The 15362-nt window shown below is 35.8% G+C and overlaps 1 protein-coding gene across 1 annotated transcript in view; it reads left to right on the top strand.

The window, feature by feature from the left end:
* LOC107591744 (5-hydroxytryptamine receptor 4-like) overlaps positions 1–13815 on the top strand; it is a 17016-nt gene extending 3201 nt beyond the window's left edge. Inside the window, exons 5-6 of the mRNA XM_016280980.1 lie at positions 839–1401; positions 13311–13815. Of these exons, the coding sequence (XP_016136466.1) occupies positions 839–1401; positions 13311–13404 (657 nt within the window). The 3' untranslated portion in view covers positions 13405–13815. The remainder of the gene's footprint in view (positions 1–838; positions 1402–13310) is intronic.
* Positions 13816–15362: the final 1547 nt, after the last annotated feature.

Below are 15362 nucleotides of genomic sequence, written 5' to 3'. Positions count from 1 at the left end.
ATATATATATATATATATATATATATATATATATATATATATATATATATATATATATATATAATTTTGTACTTTCTGAAAGAAATGTTACACTGGAGACTGCATAGTGTAACGGCTTCAGCTTTTCCAGCACAGGAATAAATAAAAATTATTTTATAAATAATTTAACAATATATATAAATAGACAACAGTTATTTTAAATGTTAGTAATATTTCACAATTTTACAGTTTTTACTGTATTTCTGATCAAATAAATGCAGACTTGGTGAGCATAAGAGACTTCTTTCAAAAACAAGACAAAAAAATCTTACTGATCCCAAATGTTTGAAAAGTAGTGCATGTGAAAATTTGTTGTAGAAAGTTATGTTGTATGAATTTATTTGTTGGATGTAGTTGAGAAGGTCACAGTATCAGATGATAAATCCGTACCATATCGGTTATCAGTATCAGTTTAACCGATATTTGTGATTTTATTATTTTATTCTACTGAACAATACTATATGTATTATGTATATATTTACACTTGGATGACCTTTTACAGTATCTAATAGTCGGTTTGTCTTTAAAAACCCCAGTAAATGTAATCTTTAGCAAATCACAACATGACTATCCATTTACATTACAATGTTGCAATGCCTAAATTCACTTGTAGCAAGTTTTTAGTGTTTTATTTTTAATTTACTTAGATAAAATAGTATTGTAATATCAACCATTTATCAGTTATCGACCATAAAATGAAAATAATTATCAGTTATTGGTATCAGCAAGAATTGTAATATCAATGCATCCTTAATTATGTTAATTGTATTTTCTGTGTTTTTTCATTTTAATTGACCAGATCGAACAAAGAAAGTTCAACTCTTCCCGTAGTTCAACTTGTGTGTTCATGGTGAACCGACCCTATGCTCTGGTGTGTTCGGCCGTGGCCTTTTATGTGCCGCTGGTGCTGATGGTTCTCGCCTATCAGAGAATCTATGTCACCGCTATGGGACACGCTCGGCGAATCGGCTCACTGCATCGGGCAGGCTCGGCCCCTTCTTCGACTTACCCCAACCATGATCAACACGGTTCCAATCGCATTAAGAACGAAACTAAGGCGGCCAAGACGCTGGCTGTCATCATGGGCTGCTTCTGTCTGTGCTGGGCACCCTTCTTTATCACCAATGTGGTGGATCCCTTCATCAATTACAGCGTGCCCTGGCAGATGTGGACCGCTTGGCTCTGGTTGGGTTACATCAACTCGGGCTTGAATCCGTTCCTGTATGCATTTCTGAACCGAGCTTTTCGGAGAGCCTTCCTTATGATCCTGTGCTGTGGAAATGAGCGCTATGCCCGGCAGCGGGGCTTTAGTCCGAGCAGACAGCGCTCAGAGTCTGTCAACGGAACCTCCATTTCTCTCAGGTACGGTTAGTCCCTCTTGAACAAACTGAGCTTTCAGAAATTAGTTCTGGGAGAAAAGAGATGAACGATAACCTTATATATGAAAAGTGCATGTAAGAATGTTGGTAAAGTGCTCTTTATGGAGATTTCTGGTTGGACACACTGCATCATTAAAGGGATAGTTCACCTTCAGTTGCACTATGCCAAAAACGCTATGCAAGTCAATGGGGACCAGCAACTGAAGGTGAACTATCCCTTTAAGGCCCTTTTTTATTTAGTTGTTTGCCAAAGGCCATATTTACACAAATATATACACAAAGCATTATATATTCATACTGTATACAGAGTTCAAAACTTTGGGGTCAGCAATATTGTGAAATACTATTACAATTTATAATAAATGTTTTCTATTTTAATATATTTTAAAATGTAATTTATTCCTGTGATGGCAAAGCTGAATTTTCAGCAGCCATTACTCCAGTATTCAGTGTCACATGGTCCTTCAGAAATCATTCTAATAATCATTCTAATATGCTTGCTACTCAAAAAACATTTCTTATTATTATCAATGTTAAAAATGTTTGTGCTGTAATAATTTTGTGTAAACTGCACATTTTTAAGTTTCTTTGATGAGCAGAATGTTCAAAAGAGCAGTATTTGAAATAAATGTCTTTTGTTACATTATAAATGTATTTATCCCTTTTGATTAATTTAATACATCCTTGCTGAATAAAGGTATCAATTTCTTTAAAAAATTACTGACTCCAATCTTTTGAACGATAGTATATTTATCATTTTTGTTTTTGATGTTTACATAAATATTTCAGAAATTAGGTACGTTCGTAATTTCTGTATCAGGGATCTTCTATTGGGCATCCATGGCTAATCTGTATGTTTACTAATATTTAATTTTCCATACTTTCTGAGAAAAAGAGGTAAACAAAAATACAATATTAAGTCGACTAAAGCTAAAGTTCAGCTAAATGTTTCACCATTCCGCTCACAAAATGCATTATGTAAAATTTTAATGTAATGTGCCAATATATATATTCAATAATGATTATTTTAATGGTTTTTCAATAGTGTAAAGCTTCGAATGCAACCCTCAGTTATGTACATTATGTAACAGGGGGTCCTTGTTCCTTCTCTCTATTTATCCTTGGCCTGAAAAATGTTGATAAAAATGATAGAAATTATAATGTCACTGTAATCTTAGACTATCTTAGACATGATCATAAACATTATCTTTATAAAACCCATTTAGAAACTTGCTAATTCCACACAGGCTTTTACAAGACACTTAAAATGACATAATTGGCTGGAACACGCTCAGTAACTTTGAAAGTGAAAAGCTGCGTTTAGCCACAAGAGCTGGTAGAATGTTCAGCAACAAGTCTTTCCACATGTCCAGTTGTTTTTCTCCTCATAGTTTCAGACTGTTTTAAGTGGGCTTTGCCATTACAAAGGCAATTACCCCCACACTGGTTTTGCACAAGTATATATGCGATCATTGCGGCTCTTGATCAAAACAAAAGCACATGGTTGTGACCATGCAATGTTCATCGCTGTGAAACTTTATGAGGCATTTTAAATACACCACTATTTATTTTCCCGTCTTTTATTTGTGCATTTCTATTATTTGTGTGTTTTCCACCCCAGGCGAAAGAATTACTTCATTGATGTTTTGACCTTTCTGATTTTTATAACTAAGGCCAGTACTCTGAATGTCTACGCTCAGTGGTTTGCCGTCTCGTCCTAGCAAAATACTTGTCGTTTAATGCACCAATATAATGGGTGTATCCTTATGATTTGCTTTGTTACAATGATGCTTTGGGGAATTATTCCCCATTTTATTACTGTTAAGTGGCTCTAGACAAACTGTGATGTTTGGTTTGCATGAGTAGTCTTCTTTTTTAGGATTTAGTGTGGTGTAAAGCCCTTGGCCAGTTACGTGGCATCTTATTTGAAGTCTTTTAAGTCTTAATTTGCTGTATATTATTCAGAATATGGTTTAATATTCATTATCCTCAAATTAACTAACTGTTTTTGACATTTTGTCATATTATTTGTAATTAAAATAATAATATTTTTAATAGCTTTTCCAGGGAGGAGGGCTGTTTGTTTAGTAACATAGCTGACAAATGTTTGTGGACATGAGTACAATGGAATATTTTCTTATTTGAAAGAAAATTACATTTAACCTCAATCTATTTTTCTAAGGTATTTTGATCAATTAAATAAAAGTAATATAGATAATCTTGACTAACATTTTTTATTCATTATTTTGAACTCCAAAACTGATTGATTCAAAAAATGTAAAATGACATAAATGCAATTTCAAGCAAACTGAAAAACAGGGTGCACAAAATAAATGTGTGAGATTATGGTACATGTTCTCTTAATGGATAAAATATGATATTTCTGAAGAAAATTGTCAAAAAATTATTCTAGCAAATGGCTGCAACATAACAAAGAGTGAAAAATTTAAGGGGGTCTGAATACTTTCCGTAGCCACTGTATATATAATTATCATCAGTAGTGGACATGAAATAAATTATATTTTGAATATAGTCTGTTATATTTAGCTGCTACTGTTTAACTTTAGTGTTTTTTCAAAGGCTTGATTTCATCTTTGCTTTTCCTGAGGCAGCCTGTGCCAAGATGATCTCAGATGATGTTTCTGAAGGAAGTAAAAATAATGGTTGATTCTCAGATTTACCCCCCCACCCCTACTGAAATGTACTTCCCTGTTGATATTATTGTATCCAAATTAATAGTAAACATTCAGCTCACTTAATTGCAGTGTTTTGTTTTAAAGCAGCTTTCAAATGCTATAAATATAAGGAGTTCCACTTAGTCCCTTTCGTCAGGAGCTGCTGCAGAATCTGTCCTTGTGCAACATGAGCGAAAACAGCGAGAAGTGATTTTTTTTGTCTGAAAGCTACAGCCTTGATCCCGCATGAAGTATTTTAGCTCTGCATTTTTCCCACTTTGTTCATTATCAGACTGATGATTGGCGATGCAGAAAAGGTGTCAAAAGACACATCTCTCTCTGCTTCTGTTTCCATAGAGACTTCTCTAATGGCCACCATCCAGCAAACCTTAACCATCAATCACAGCCTTTCACAATTTCCATATTCTACACATTTTTTTCCCTAGAACATTCCCAACGGTACCTCTGGAATGTGTCGTTTTCCCAACCGAGGAACATTTGGGCAGCTTAGCGCTATAGCCATGTGGTTTAAGTTCGCTCTCTACTCATGCAATCTGCTCAGTGTTCAGTGGCAGCCGGACTCACGTTTCGTTCGGTGTGACTGAAAAATCTTCACGTTTGTGAGAGGAACTTTGGACCTCTGGCTCAATCAGAACCAGGTACCGCAAAAGATTGTGGTGTTCCAAGAATTTATAATGCAGGACTGTGTCCAAAACCTATTCAGATAGATATGTACATGTTAACAAGTTTGAAGGTAAACGTCTCGCGTTCAGGTTCAGCCAAGGTCAAATCAAATCCTCCACACAGCCGTGAAACACAAAGCCAAGAAATAAAAGCAAAACATATGAGAGAATGTTTTATTGTTGCTCTTCAATCTAATAAGGAGCAGAGGAATGAGAACATCCTGATAGCGTTCTCTCGCTGATAACTTCTTGAATAGAAGCTGAGATGAAGGTGGTCACATGTTTTATGACCCTATCTTAGATTAAGGACATTGTTGTTATTGCAGCCCATAAAAACGTCCTGTTAGAGAGAGAGATTCAATTTGATGGCACCTGAACCCTGACATCACTTTTATTCAGAGACGGACAGACCTGTCTCAACACATTTTTAAAAAAGGGTCCAACCTGTGATTGAAGCCATTTTGACACTAACTCTGTCTTGTGATGAATTTGACACTGCAGTAAAGGCCTTAAATATTGATTGTGATGTTTTAGGGTGTCGGCTATAATAACTGTGTAGTTTTAGTTTCTGCCATTAAGATGTCAGACAGTTAGAGTGGGTTAACAGGTGCAATGGGTTAATGTGTCCGATTGATTTTACAATGTACTTTACAAGCTTTCTCTCCTCGCCAAAGCAGTTATTAGCTCAAATTGATTTTAAAAGTGGCACTATTTTAGTAACCCACTATACAAATAGTGCCAGTGATGAGCAAACCTCCTCGCTGTGTCTAAAAGAGGGCATAACTTTCAAATAAATAGTTATTATTATTAATTATCTTGGGATGATAAACTATTTGATTATATATAGCATATCATAAAAGGTGCTGGCATGTTGATGTAATCTTGGTTTGACTTTTTAAATTAACAATTTGAGTTGTTGTTGTTAACTACAAAACTAAAACTGTTAAAAAAAATAGTTTTTGGTCATTTAAATAAAAGTGAAATAAAATATTAACATTAGATGAAAAACTTAAAAATGTGAAATGCTGTTTGGGCAACTAACTGAAATAACTAAGTTTCAAGTTGACGTACTAAAACTACTAGAACTGAAATAAAAAGGATTTAAAGCTATATAGACATATGAAAAAACGAATTAAAAAGCATATAACAAAATTACTCAAACTTAATGAAAATATACAAATAAAAGCTAATTCAAATGATTAAAAATATTAATGATAACTATTAATAAATACTAAAACTGTATTGTTTATTACTAATTATAATAGTATATAAATAATACTAAAATAACACTGTTCCATAGACCACGAAAGAAAATGTTGGTGCTCTCTTTTCAATAATATGAAAGTAAATGGTGACCAGGGGCTGACAGCCTCCAAACAATTACTAAAACAGGACCATGAAAGTATCATTACAGTTGTGTGATTTGAATATGCATATGCATATATTAATTGTTGGCACACCTTGATCTGTGCCAAAAAATTCATTTGTTTTTCACACAAACTATTGTATGGCTTCAGAAGACTTGGACTAGATTGCCTAAATTATATGGTACTTTTTGTCATATTTGGAGCTTGAAGCCCTTGGTCATTAAGAAAGCAAAATGCTAAATGTCTACTTTTGTTTTCCATGGAAGAAAGTAAGTCACACAGGTTTGAAATAACATGAGGGTGAGTGAATAATGACAGAATTTTCGATTTTGGGTCTATTTCAAACTATACATTTAAATATCAGCAGTCTTAAAGACCACTTATTAATTTAATAATTTCTTTGATAACTGTTAAACAGCTTAAATTGAAAACAGATAATCACTGGTACCTGTAACCTGAACACAATTTATCTCTACCGTTTCTCTTGTGAGTCTATAAGTGAGGTTCGGACTGAGCATTTGAAGGGTATCCGCTATAACCCACTGATAAAGATGATGTTTCCATGTTTGTTCAAAACTGCACCAGTTTCACTCTCAGCTGCACCAAATCCTTGTGTTTCAGGTTAATGTCAGGTCAGGCTATGAGCTGGTCATCAGACTAATGGATAGGGCCTTACATGTGTATCTATTTTAAATCATTTCCCCCATGGTTTTAAAAAAGGTTCACAGGGAGTCACATTGATTATTACGCTCCTTATTTATGGCCCTGTCACTTTTTTCATATCATTTCGCAATCCATGTTAGGTTTTTTTTTTGTGGCTTATTTTGTAATTGTGAGCATTTTAAAATGTTGTTTATTTTAGATTTTGAAGTGCTTCAGATTTTGAGTTCTGATTAAATGATCAGAAGTTGTGATTTTTAAACTCTCCGTGAAAAAACTGTTTAGACACTGTTTTGTATTTCTTGTTTTAATACCATGGCAGGTTGTTCAGGCATCTAGAGGGTTTGTTCCCCCGGTGTCCGTGTGAACATATGGATCCAATGTAAAGGCAGTGCCAAATTTGTCAGGAATGATTAATTAAACATAGGTGTACAACAGATATTTGGCCAGGTGGAATTTCAGTATATGGCCTCTTAATTTTCACTGACAATATTGAAAATGTTTTGTTTTGTATCATTTCTTTTCTCGTGCAGAATATGCATGGATTACTCTAGAAATGCAGCTTGATAGATACAAGCGAGGAATCCGTATCCTCTTGTGGTATGATTTGTTACAGATGTCTGGGATGTTTTTAAGTGATCATACTACTTCGATATCAAAATGAAGGTTTGTTTGGTTAGATATATCTGCACACATTCTCATGACCCGTCTTATTTTTGACCACCCGTACTCTGTTTTATCTTTAGCACATGTTCACAGTAAGCAGAGTGCGGTTTGCTGTGAAAGTAAACTTGTGTGCTCAGTTTCAAGTCACACTTTTATTATTACTGTATACCAAAATAGATAAATAAAATAAAAACCTCTTCATGAAGAAGTGCAGAGGAAAGAACCAGCGGATAATGTTCAATATGTAATTTATATGTCAGGTGCCGTTACAGATGACTGAGATAGACTAATTACTGCACTCAGACTTAGTTACTTTAAGAGCAGAAGGTTGGGTGATGTTCACGGATTGTTCCTCTTCTCTGGCACTAATTGGTCTGTGCAGTTACTTGTTGGATTTTATTTGCCCATTCGATTCTGTTTCCAATCAATATCTGCAAATAATAGAGGACGGTGTTTCTCTGTTAATGTACAGTCAGTCGGTCATTATCGCAAAATAAACCCTGATGGGGTAATTAGGACGCAGAAGAGGAATGGAAGACATTAAATATTAATTTGAGTTAACCAGAGAATCGCCTAGCTTCAGCTAAGAGAAGAAAAATAGTCCATTACAACTTACGAAACAACTGGACTAGCGAAAAGACAAACACTGCAACAATATTAATGTACTAAGAACTGAAGTCATCTGAGGTCATTTTCTTTATAATTGAGAAATGAGAAGCTAGATGGCAGCAGTTATGTTGTTATGAAATGAGTATATTAAAGTAGGCTATCACCGATTTCAGTTAAGGTGCAGTACCATTTGCGAAATTTCAGCAAAATTTTGTGGGCAAAGAAAGGTCCAGTGTCAATAGTGTAGAGATATTTGAAGCACTGCTCACACAGTTGACCAATGAACATAAGCGAAATCTATGTCGGGAACATTTTCACCCCTTATGCGAAACTCCCAGTCGCGCAAATTCCCATTGGAACAACTGGATTTTGCCCGCAAAATTTCGCTGAGCAATATTAAATATGGCCACACCCTAAAGGCACGTTTGTACAGTGAAATGCTGTCATCTCAATAAGAATCCCTTCGACTGGAAATTTGAGGGACGAGATCCCTGTGCGGATTTTGCATTGGATTCGTAAGTTTCGCCACACTGACCAATATAAAGCTGATTAGTTTGGAACTGATCACGGTGCTTAATGCATCGCTACACTATTGACAGTGAAGAATGGACCATCTTTGCCCGCAAAATTTTGTAGAAGTTTCACAAATGTGAATTTTACCTGAAAGAGCAGATATATTAGATGGCTGGATGGAGCAATGACCAATCAGAAATTAATATTCCAGCAAGCCGCTTAAATACAAGTATATTTTTCTACCCTTATTTTTTATCTTCTCTTTTCCCCCTCATCTTTCTTTTCTGTTCATCTCTGGGCATGTTAAAAAAAATTTGATAGCTTCTAGCTAAGGACATAAACGAGAAGAGGACCGAGATCAGTCAAAGAAGAACGCTTTGAGGCAGACAGGCTGCTCTTTTTACAAAGTTTCAGAGCTCAAAGCCTGCCTGGCCTGTTGTAGGAATCTGTTTTGGCATATGGGGAGAATTATTGGACATTAGGAGTATAATGTAGCTCATAAAGGGGGGCACTCATCTGAACTGGATTACTGAGTTTATCAATCTCAGTCTTATTATAGAACAGTTCATGAGAACGGCCTGAAAAAGGTTTCAAGGCATGTCTGTCGACCCAAAGGGTTCCTCTTTTCTTTTGGTAGATTAATAAGAGTTTGAGCTGATTTGCTAACTGCAAAATTATTTAAAGATTATTTTTAATTGGAGCTTAGTAAAATTTGAACATATGGTCAGCAATACAACTTAAAGGAATAGTTCACCCAAAAATGAAAATGTACTTACCCTCAAGTTGTTCCAACCCTGTATGAATTTCTTTCTTCGGTTAAACACACAATAAGATATTTTGAAGAATGTTGGTAACCAGTTGCTGGTAGCCACTGACTTCATATGGGGAAAAAAATACAATACAAGTCAATGGAGCACAGCAGCTGTTTGGCAACATTCTTCAAAATATCATCTTTTGTGTTCAACAGAAGAAATTCCTAAAGGTTTGGAGCAACATGAGGCTGAGTAAATTTTCATTTTTGGTGTGATCTGTGCCTTTAAAAAGTCATGTATGTCTCAACAACTTCCCAAAATTTTGGAGACCTTAGAAAAGTTCATATTTTAATACATTACCCACCACACTATGTACATAATGTTCAATTTACAAATAACAATCCTGCTGCATATATTTGCAAGGCATTCTATGAGTAAAGCTAACAAGGTTTTAAGTTTTGACATTTGATTAGATAAGAATAATTTCATCAGATTTCACTCTGACATTCAAGGTTAATCTCATTTTATTCTGGGCAGCAGAAGCGCACACATTTACTTCTTATAAATCAGCATTCATTTACAAAGCAAATGTATCAGTGAAGAATAACATTTCCATTCTACCCAAGTTAATTTGCGGATTGCATTGTAGAACTTTGTTTCTGTTAAACCATGTGATTATGAAATTATGTGTATTTTTAGATACGTGTACTATACACCAGTCTCACATTATTCAGACTTTGTATTATATTTATTGGGATGGTCTATAAAAGAACAGATAGTTCACCAAAAAAAAAAACATGAAAAAGACCTGTGTAAAATTATTCAAATTATTAATTTGTCCTGTTGTTTACCGTGGAAAAAATAGCATTGGAACAACATGAGGTTGACATTTTTGGGTGAACTATCCCTTTAACAAAATTTGCATTTACTTGTGCAATAAACTGAGAGGTCAAGTCTTGTCAGATTTTAAGAAGGAAGGAAAAGCCAGTCGGAGAGATGAGAAAGTGATGAGGAACTTAGCGAGTTTGTGGCTTGTGTGACAGTCAGGCTGAGAATTCCTCGGTCTTACCCTACCGACTTTCACATGAGTCAATCACACTATACTCCCCCAGCATACTTGAACCCAAGACACATTCTTTCAGCTGTTTCACTTCACCAAACAGCTGTTGTTGTGCTGTATCATGGTTAAATGAACAACATGCTGAGGACAGAACCCCGTAGAGCCCTATTCATGCAAGACAAATGGGATGTGACACTTATGCTGTCCGTGATGAAGAGTTTTACTGCTCAGCTTAAATGCATGATAGTGTGAAGTTTCATCCTAAGAAGATCTGCAGTGAGCTTAGGTTCACCAAAACCTGCTGTAGTGCTGAGATAATGCAGATCAAGTGCTAGTTTGAGAGTTTCTGCCCCACATTCTGCTCCTCCTTGATGATGTTTTCTTTTTTTAACATTAAGCACCAGCTACAGTCATTCAACCGGAGATGTAGGAACGATATGGAAAGTGAAAGGGACACATAATAAACCTTGCTAGCTTGGCTCATTAATATAAGACGATGTAACATTTGCACAGTAGTTGCAAACAGTGCCAGAAATGACCATTTTAACTTTTAGCTGTAGTCTAAATTCTGAAAGCTATTTTTTAAAGCCCATGTGAACACACTTACTGCTCTTTCTATTTTGGATGTCTGCAAGGGCTTTAAAAATCAGATATTAATATGGAGTATAGACATGTGGACAGCATACAACATACTTCAGTCAAATCAAGATTTAGAACAGTTAGTTTAATCTATGACAATGAACTTGTCTTGAGTTGCATTACAATTTTTCTTTATGAAGAAATTAATATTTTTATTCAGCAAGGACACATTAAATTGATATAAAAATGGCAGTAAAGATATTTATTTTTTGTTACAAAGGATTATTTATATATATATATTTTTTTTAAACTTTGTATTCATCAAAGAATCCTGAAAATGTATCAGTTTCCACACACACAAAAATTAAGCAGCACAACTGTTTTCAGCATTGATAATAATAAGAAATGTTTCTTGAGCACCAAATGAACATATTTGATGATCTCTGAAGGATCATGTGACACTGAAAATTCAGTTTTGCCATTACAGGAGTAAATTACATTTAAAACATAAAAATAGAAAACAATTATTTTAAATTGTAATAACAGATCACAATTTTACTGTGTTTTATTCAAATAAATAAGAGACCTAAAAAAAACATTACAACTTTTGAGCAGTATTGTATCTATTCCATATTAGCAAAACATTCATAATTCTGGTAACTCAACCCTATTAGGAGTTTTGGATGAAATCTACATTTATTAAAATTAATACTTAGTCACAGATGTCATCTAAATGGCAACTGTAACACAGAACTGAGCATTGTGAAAGTTTTCTTTTTGAATCTCTTAATGGATGTGCACCATAATTGTGCAAAAACTCTTCAACATGGTTTAATTAGATGTTAATGGATATCTAAATTTGGAGGAATGCATGTCATGGTTCCCTTTCATGGGAACTTCGAACTGCGTCCTCTAGGGGTCGCTATGGGGAACGCCTCGTCGTGACCCGTGTCTGAAGCATACATTGAAAAAACACGAACTCGTTGGCCGGCGACAGCCATGACGTCACTACCGGTGCGACTATAGTATAAATAGGCGCCGGGAGCTACACATCATTCTCTAAAATAAGTGCAGCACGTTAAGCTTTGCACACTTTTCTACAAATCCACATAAGTGGTAAGTGTGCACGTTATGCTTTGCCCACTTTTCTAAAAATCCTGTATGGTAGGGGTGATTGAGAACTAGGTGTGTTGCTCCCACAGCTAAGTAAATTATTGCTAGCTGTTCCAGCTTTGGAACATGCTGCAGGACGTGTGTGCACGTTATGCTTTGCCAACTTTCTAAAATCCACATAGCTTGTAAGTGTGCACGTTATGCTTTGCCCACTTTTCTAAAAATCCTGTATGGTAGGGGTTACGCATTTTTGACCTCGTTCCCTTTCCCTGAGTTGGTTAGACCCCTGTTCCTTGGGCTCCACTCAACTAGTGTGTCTCTATCGACACACTCTGGAAGCATCGCTCCCCTCACCAGTGAGGGTTATTATGAGTATGGTGTTTTCTTTCAAGCGTTAATCCTCTCTGAGGAGTTGGATGCCTCGCTCCATGGGCTGTCCTCATGGTAGTTTGAGCAGTGCTCCCCTTTTTTCAAAGGGTTACCTGGAATGAGCAACGTTATCCTCTGAATTCGGAGTTCTCCTCTCACATGAGAAGTTGAGTTCTCTGTTTTTCCAGAGCACCTGGAACCAGCAGCATCAGTTGGATTAGGCCCTTCCTCTGCCTCCCTGATGCTTGCTGTTTTTTCAATGTATGCTTCAGACACGGGTCACGACGAGGCATTCCCCATAGCGACCCCTAGAGGACGCAGTGTCTCATTCCCTACTCAGGGAACCATGGTTACATAAGTAACCTGAGACGTTTGCTTGAGTTTTTTTTTTTAATAAAAACCATTAAGAGAGATCCTTTGAAACCATAGTTATCGAAAGCTAAAACAAATCTAAGCACAGTTAAAAAGTGTACTGACAAATTGAACCCATTAAGGAATAACTTTTGATGTTTCTAAGACATCATAACAGGGATATTTAGAGATTGCATGTCACATCCAAAGTCAGTCCATAAACAATCCATAAGGCTATATATGTTCAAAGAATCTGTTGCTCTGATTGTGTCTGGTCTGTTTCTGTCTTTTCTTCTGATTTGCATTATCCTGCTCATCTGTTTTTATTCACTGTCCATTGGCATTAACAGTATATATTCTTTTTCTTAGAAAACCTACAGCAATAAAAGGAGAAAGAAATTTGCATTACGCTGCATTTGCTTTTTTCCAAGAAAGCTTCTTTGCTTCTTTCCAACAAAGCAGAATATAAATGTTTTCTGTTTTTTTTGTCTTCAGAATGTCATTTCTTCAAAACCGAAGGTACAGCGATAATTCCAACCGATTTCTGTCATGCGAGCTGGAATCTCAGGAGTCTGTTGGTGCATCATAGCCAAGAGTTCAAGTGCCTACAGATGTAGCCTGATGAGAACATACAGACAATAGCATACATAGGAAATGTGTCAAATCAAGAGACTTCATTGCAGTTTCCTTTTGATAAGTACCAAATCACAAAGATTGTTTATAGGCCTATTTTGCAGAACTTATACATTATGTAAGAATGATGTTATCATGCAAGTATTTTATCAGACAGCCTATATTCAAGAATGCAACCAGATAAAATGTCCAGGAATGTTCAAGGAGATGGGTAAAGTTTTGGGTAAAAGCACAACAAAGGAAAAGATGGCAAAGAAAATACACTTTAAAAGAATTAGTTCACCTAAAAATGAAAATGGCTCAATATTTTTTCACCCTCAGGCCTTCCAAGAAGACCATCACTTGCACACAAATGGATCATGTGCAGTGAATGGGTGCCGTAAAATGAGTCAAACAGCTGATAAAAACATCACAATAATCCACATGAATCCAGTCCATCAATTAATGTCTTGTGAAGCGAAAATCTGCACATTTAAAAAACAAATCCATCAATATCACTTCTGGCCAAAAACATCCATAATAATCAGTAAACTGTGCTTGGATAGAGGACTTGTATTTTAGCCCAGGGGTGTCAAATTCAGTTCCTGGAGGACCACTGGTTTTCTGAGTTTAGCTCCAACCCTATTTAAACACACTTGAACCAGCTAGTCAGGGTCTTCAGGGATTACTAAAAACTTCCAGGCATGTGTTTTGGAGCTGGTTGGAGCTAGCAGGACACCGGCCCTTCAGGACCGGAGTTTGACACGTGTTTTAGCCAGAAACAGCAGTTTGAAGTTAAAAACATCTTAAAGATGGATTTGTTTCTTACAAACATGCAGCTTTTCACTTCACAAGATGTTAATTGATGGACTGGAGTCGTATGGATTACTTGTGGATTATTGTGATGTTTTTATCAGCTGTTTGGACTCTAATTTTGATGGCACCCATTCACTGCAGAGGATCCATTGGTGAGCAAGTGATATGCTAAATTTCTCCAAATCGGTTTTGATGAAGAAACAAACTCTTCTTATTCTTCAGCTATATGGAGTTGTCAACGTTCTGCTCTTTATGTAGTCGTTCTCATCTTTCAAGTTAGGAGGAACATTTCTGCTTCAGCTGTAAAGGCTGACAATGACAAATGTATACTGCTCAGCAGACAGGTGCAAACGGCTTGTCAATTAAGCATGCATATTCATCAATGTATTTATGTTGTACATGTACAGTTTTGACTTCTGTGAAAAGCAGTGGCTTGTCACTGTGTGACATTTGCACTTTTATTGTATCACGGTGTAATCAAACGTAATTTAATGTGCCTGGATATTAAATCTAAAAAAAACTGTTGTCAAAGTTTCATAAAACTACATTGTTACTCCATACTGCATGTGTTTGCCACTTCTCATCCATTGTATAAAAGCTGCTGTTTGATTGATGTGCCATTGTTCTTTCCCTTGTGCTCCAGACTGCTAGCCGGAGATTCCTAGGAGACAGCTAAATGATCAATTATTTTAATTTTGTAATGCTTCATATGGCCTTGAAAGCATTAGCTTGATCAGGCCATTACATTGTTTTGCCCAAATGAGCCAATTACATGTCGAGGCATCAAGTGCCACTCAAAAATTCAGACTTGACCATCAAAGATCTAAAATTACTATCCATTTGTGAAACAAATGTGAAGATGATTTCAAACAAAGTTTTAAAGCAGCTATTACATCATGAGCCACACAACAGATGTTTATGCTCTGCCAGTGACAACCAACCTTACAAAAAATAATGCAAAGTTCTCTGAAGTACTACTTTGACACCCACTCACAATACACATTACCTCTCAAAAGTTTGGAGTCAGTAAAAGTTTATATATTTTTTTTTTTTACTGTCTCTTATGACCACCAAGATACAGTAACAAAGTAACAGTATTATTGTGACGTTTTATTCCCA

The sequence above is a fragment of the Sinocyclocheilus grahami genome, unplaced genomic scaffold (assembly GCF_001515645.1).
Source record: "Sinocyclocheilus grahami isolate Dianchi unplaced genomic scaffold, SAMN03320097.WGS_v1.1 scaffold145.1, whole genome shotgun sequence".
In the NCBI taxonomy this organism is placed as follows: domain Eukaryota; kingdom Metazoa; phylum Chordata; class Actinopteri; order Cypriniformes; family Cyprinidae; genus Sinocyclocheilus; species Sinocyclocheilus grahami.
Note: the sequence above shows the minus strand (reverse complement) of the source record. Positions and strands in the feature narration are given on the sequence as shown.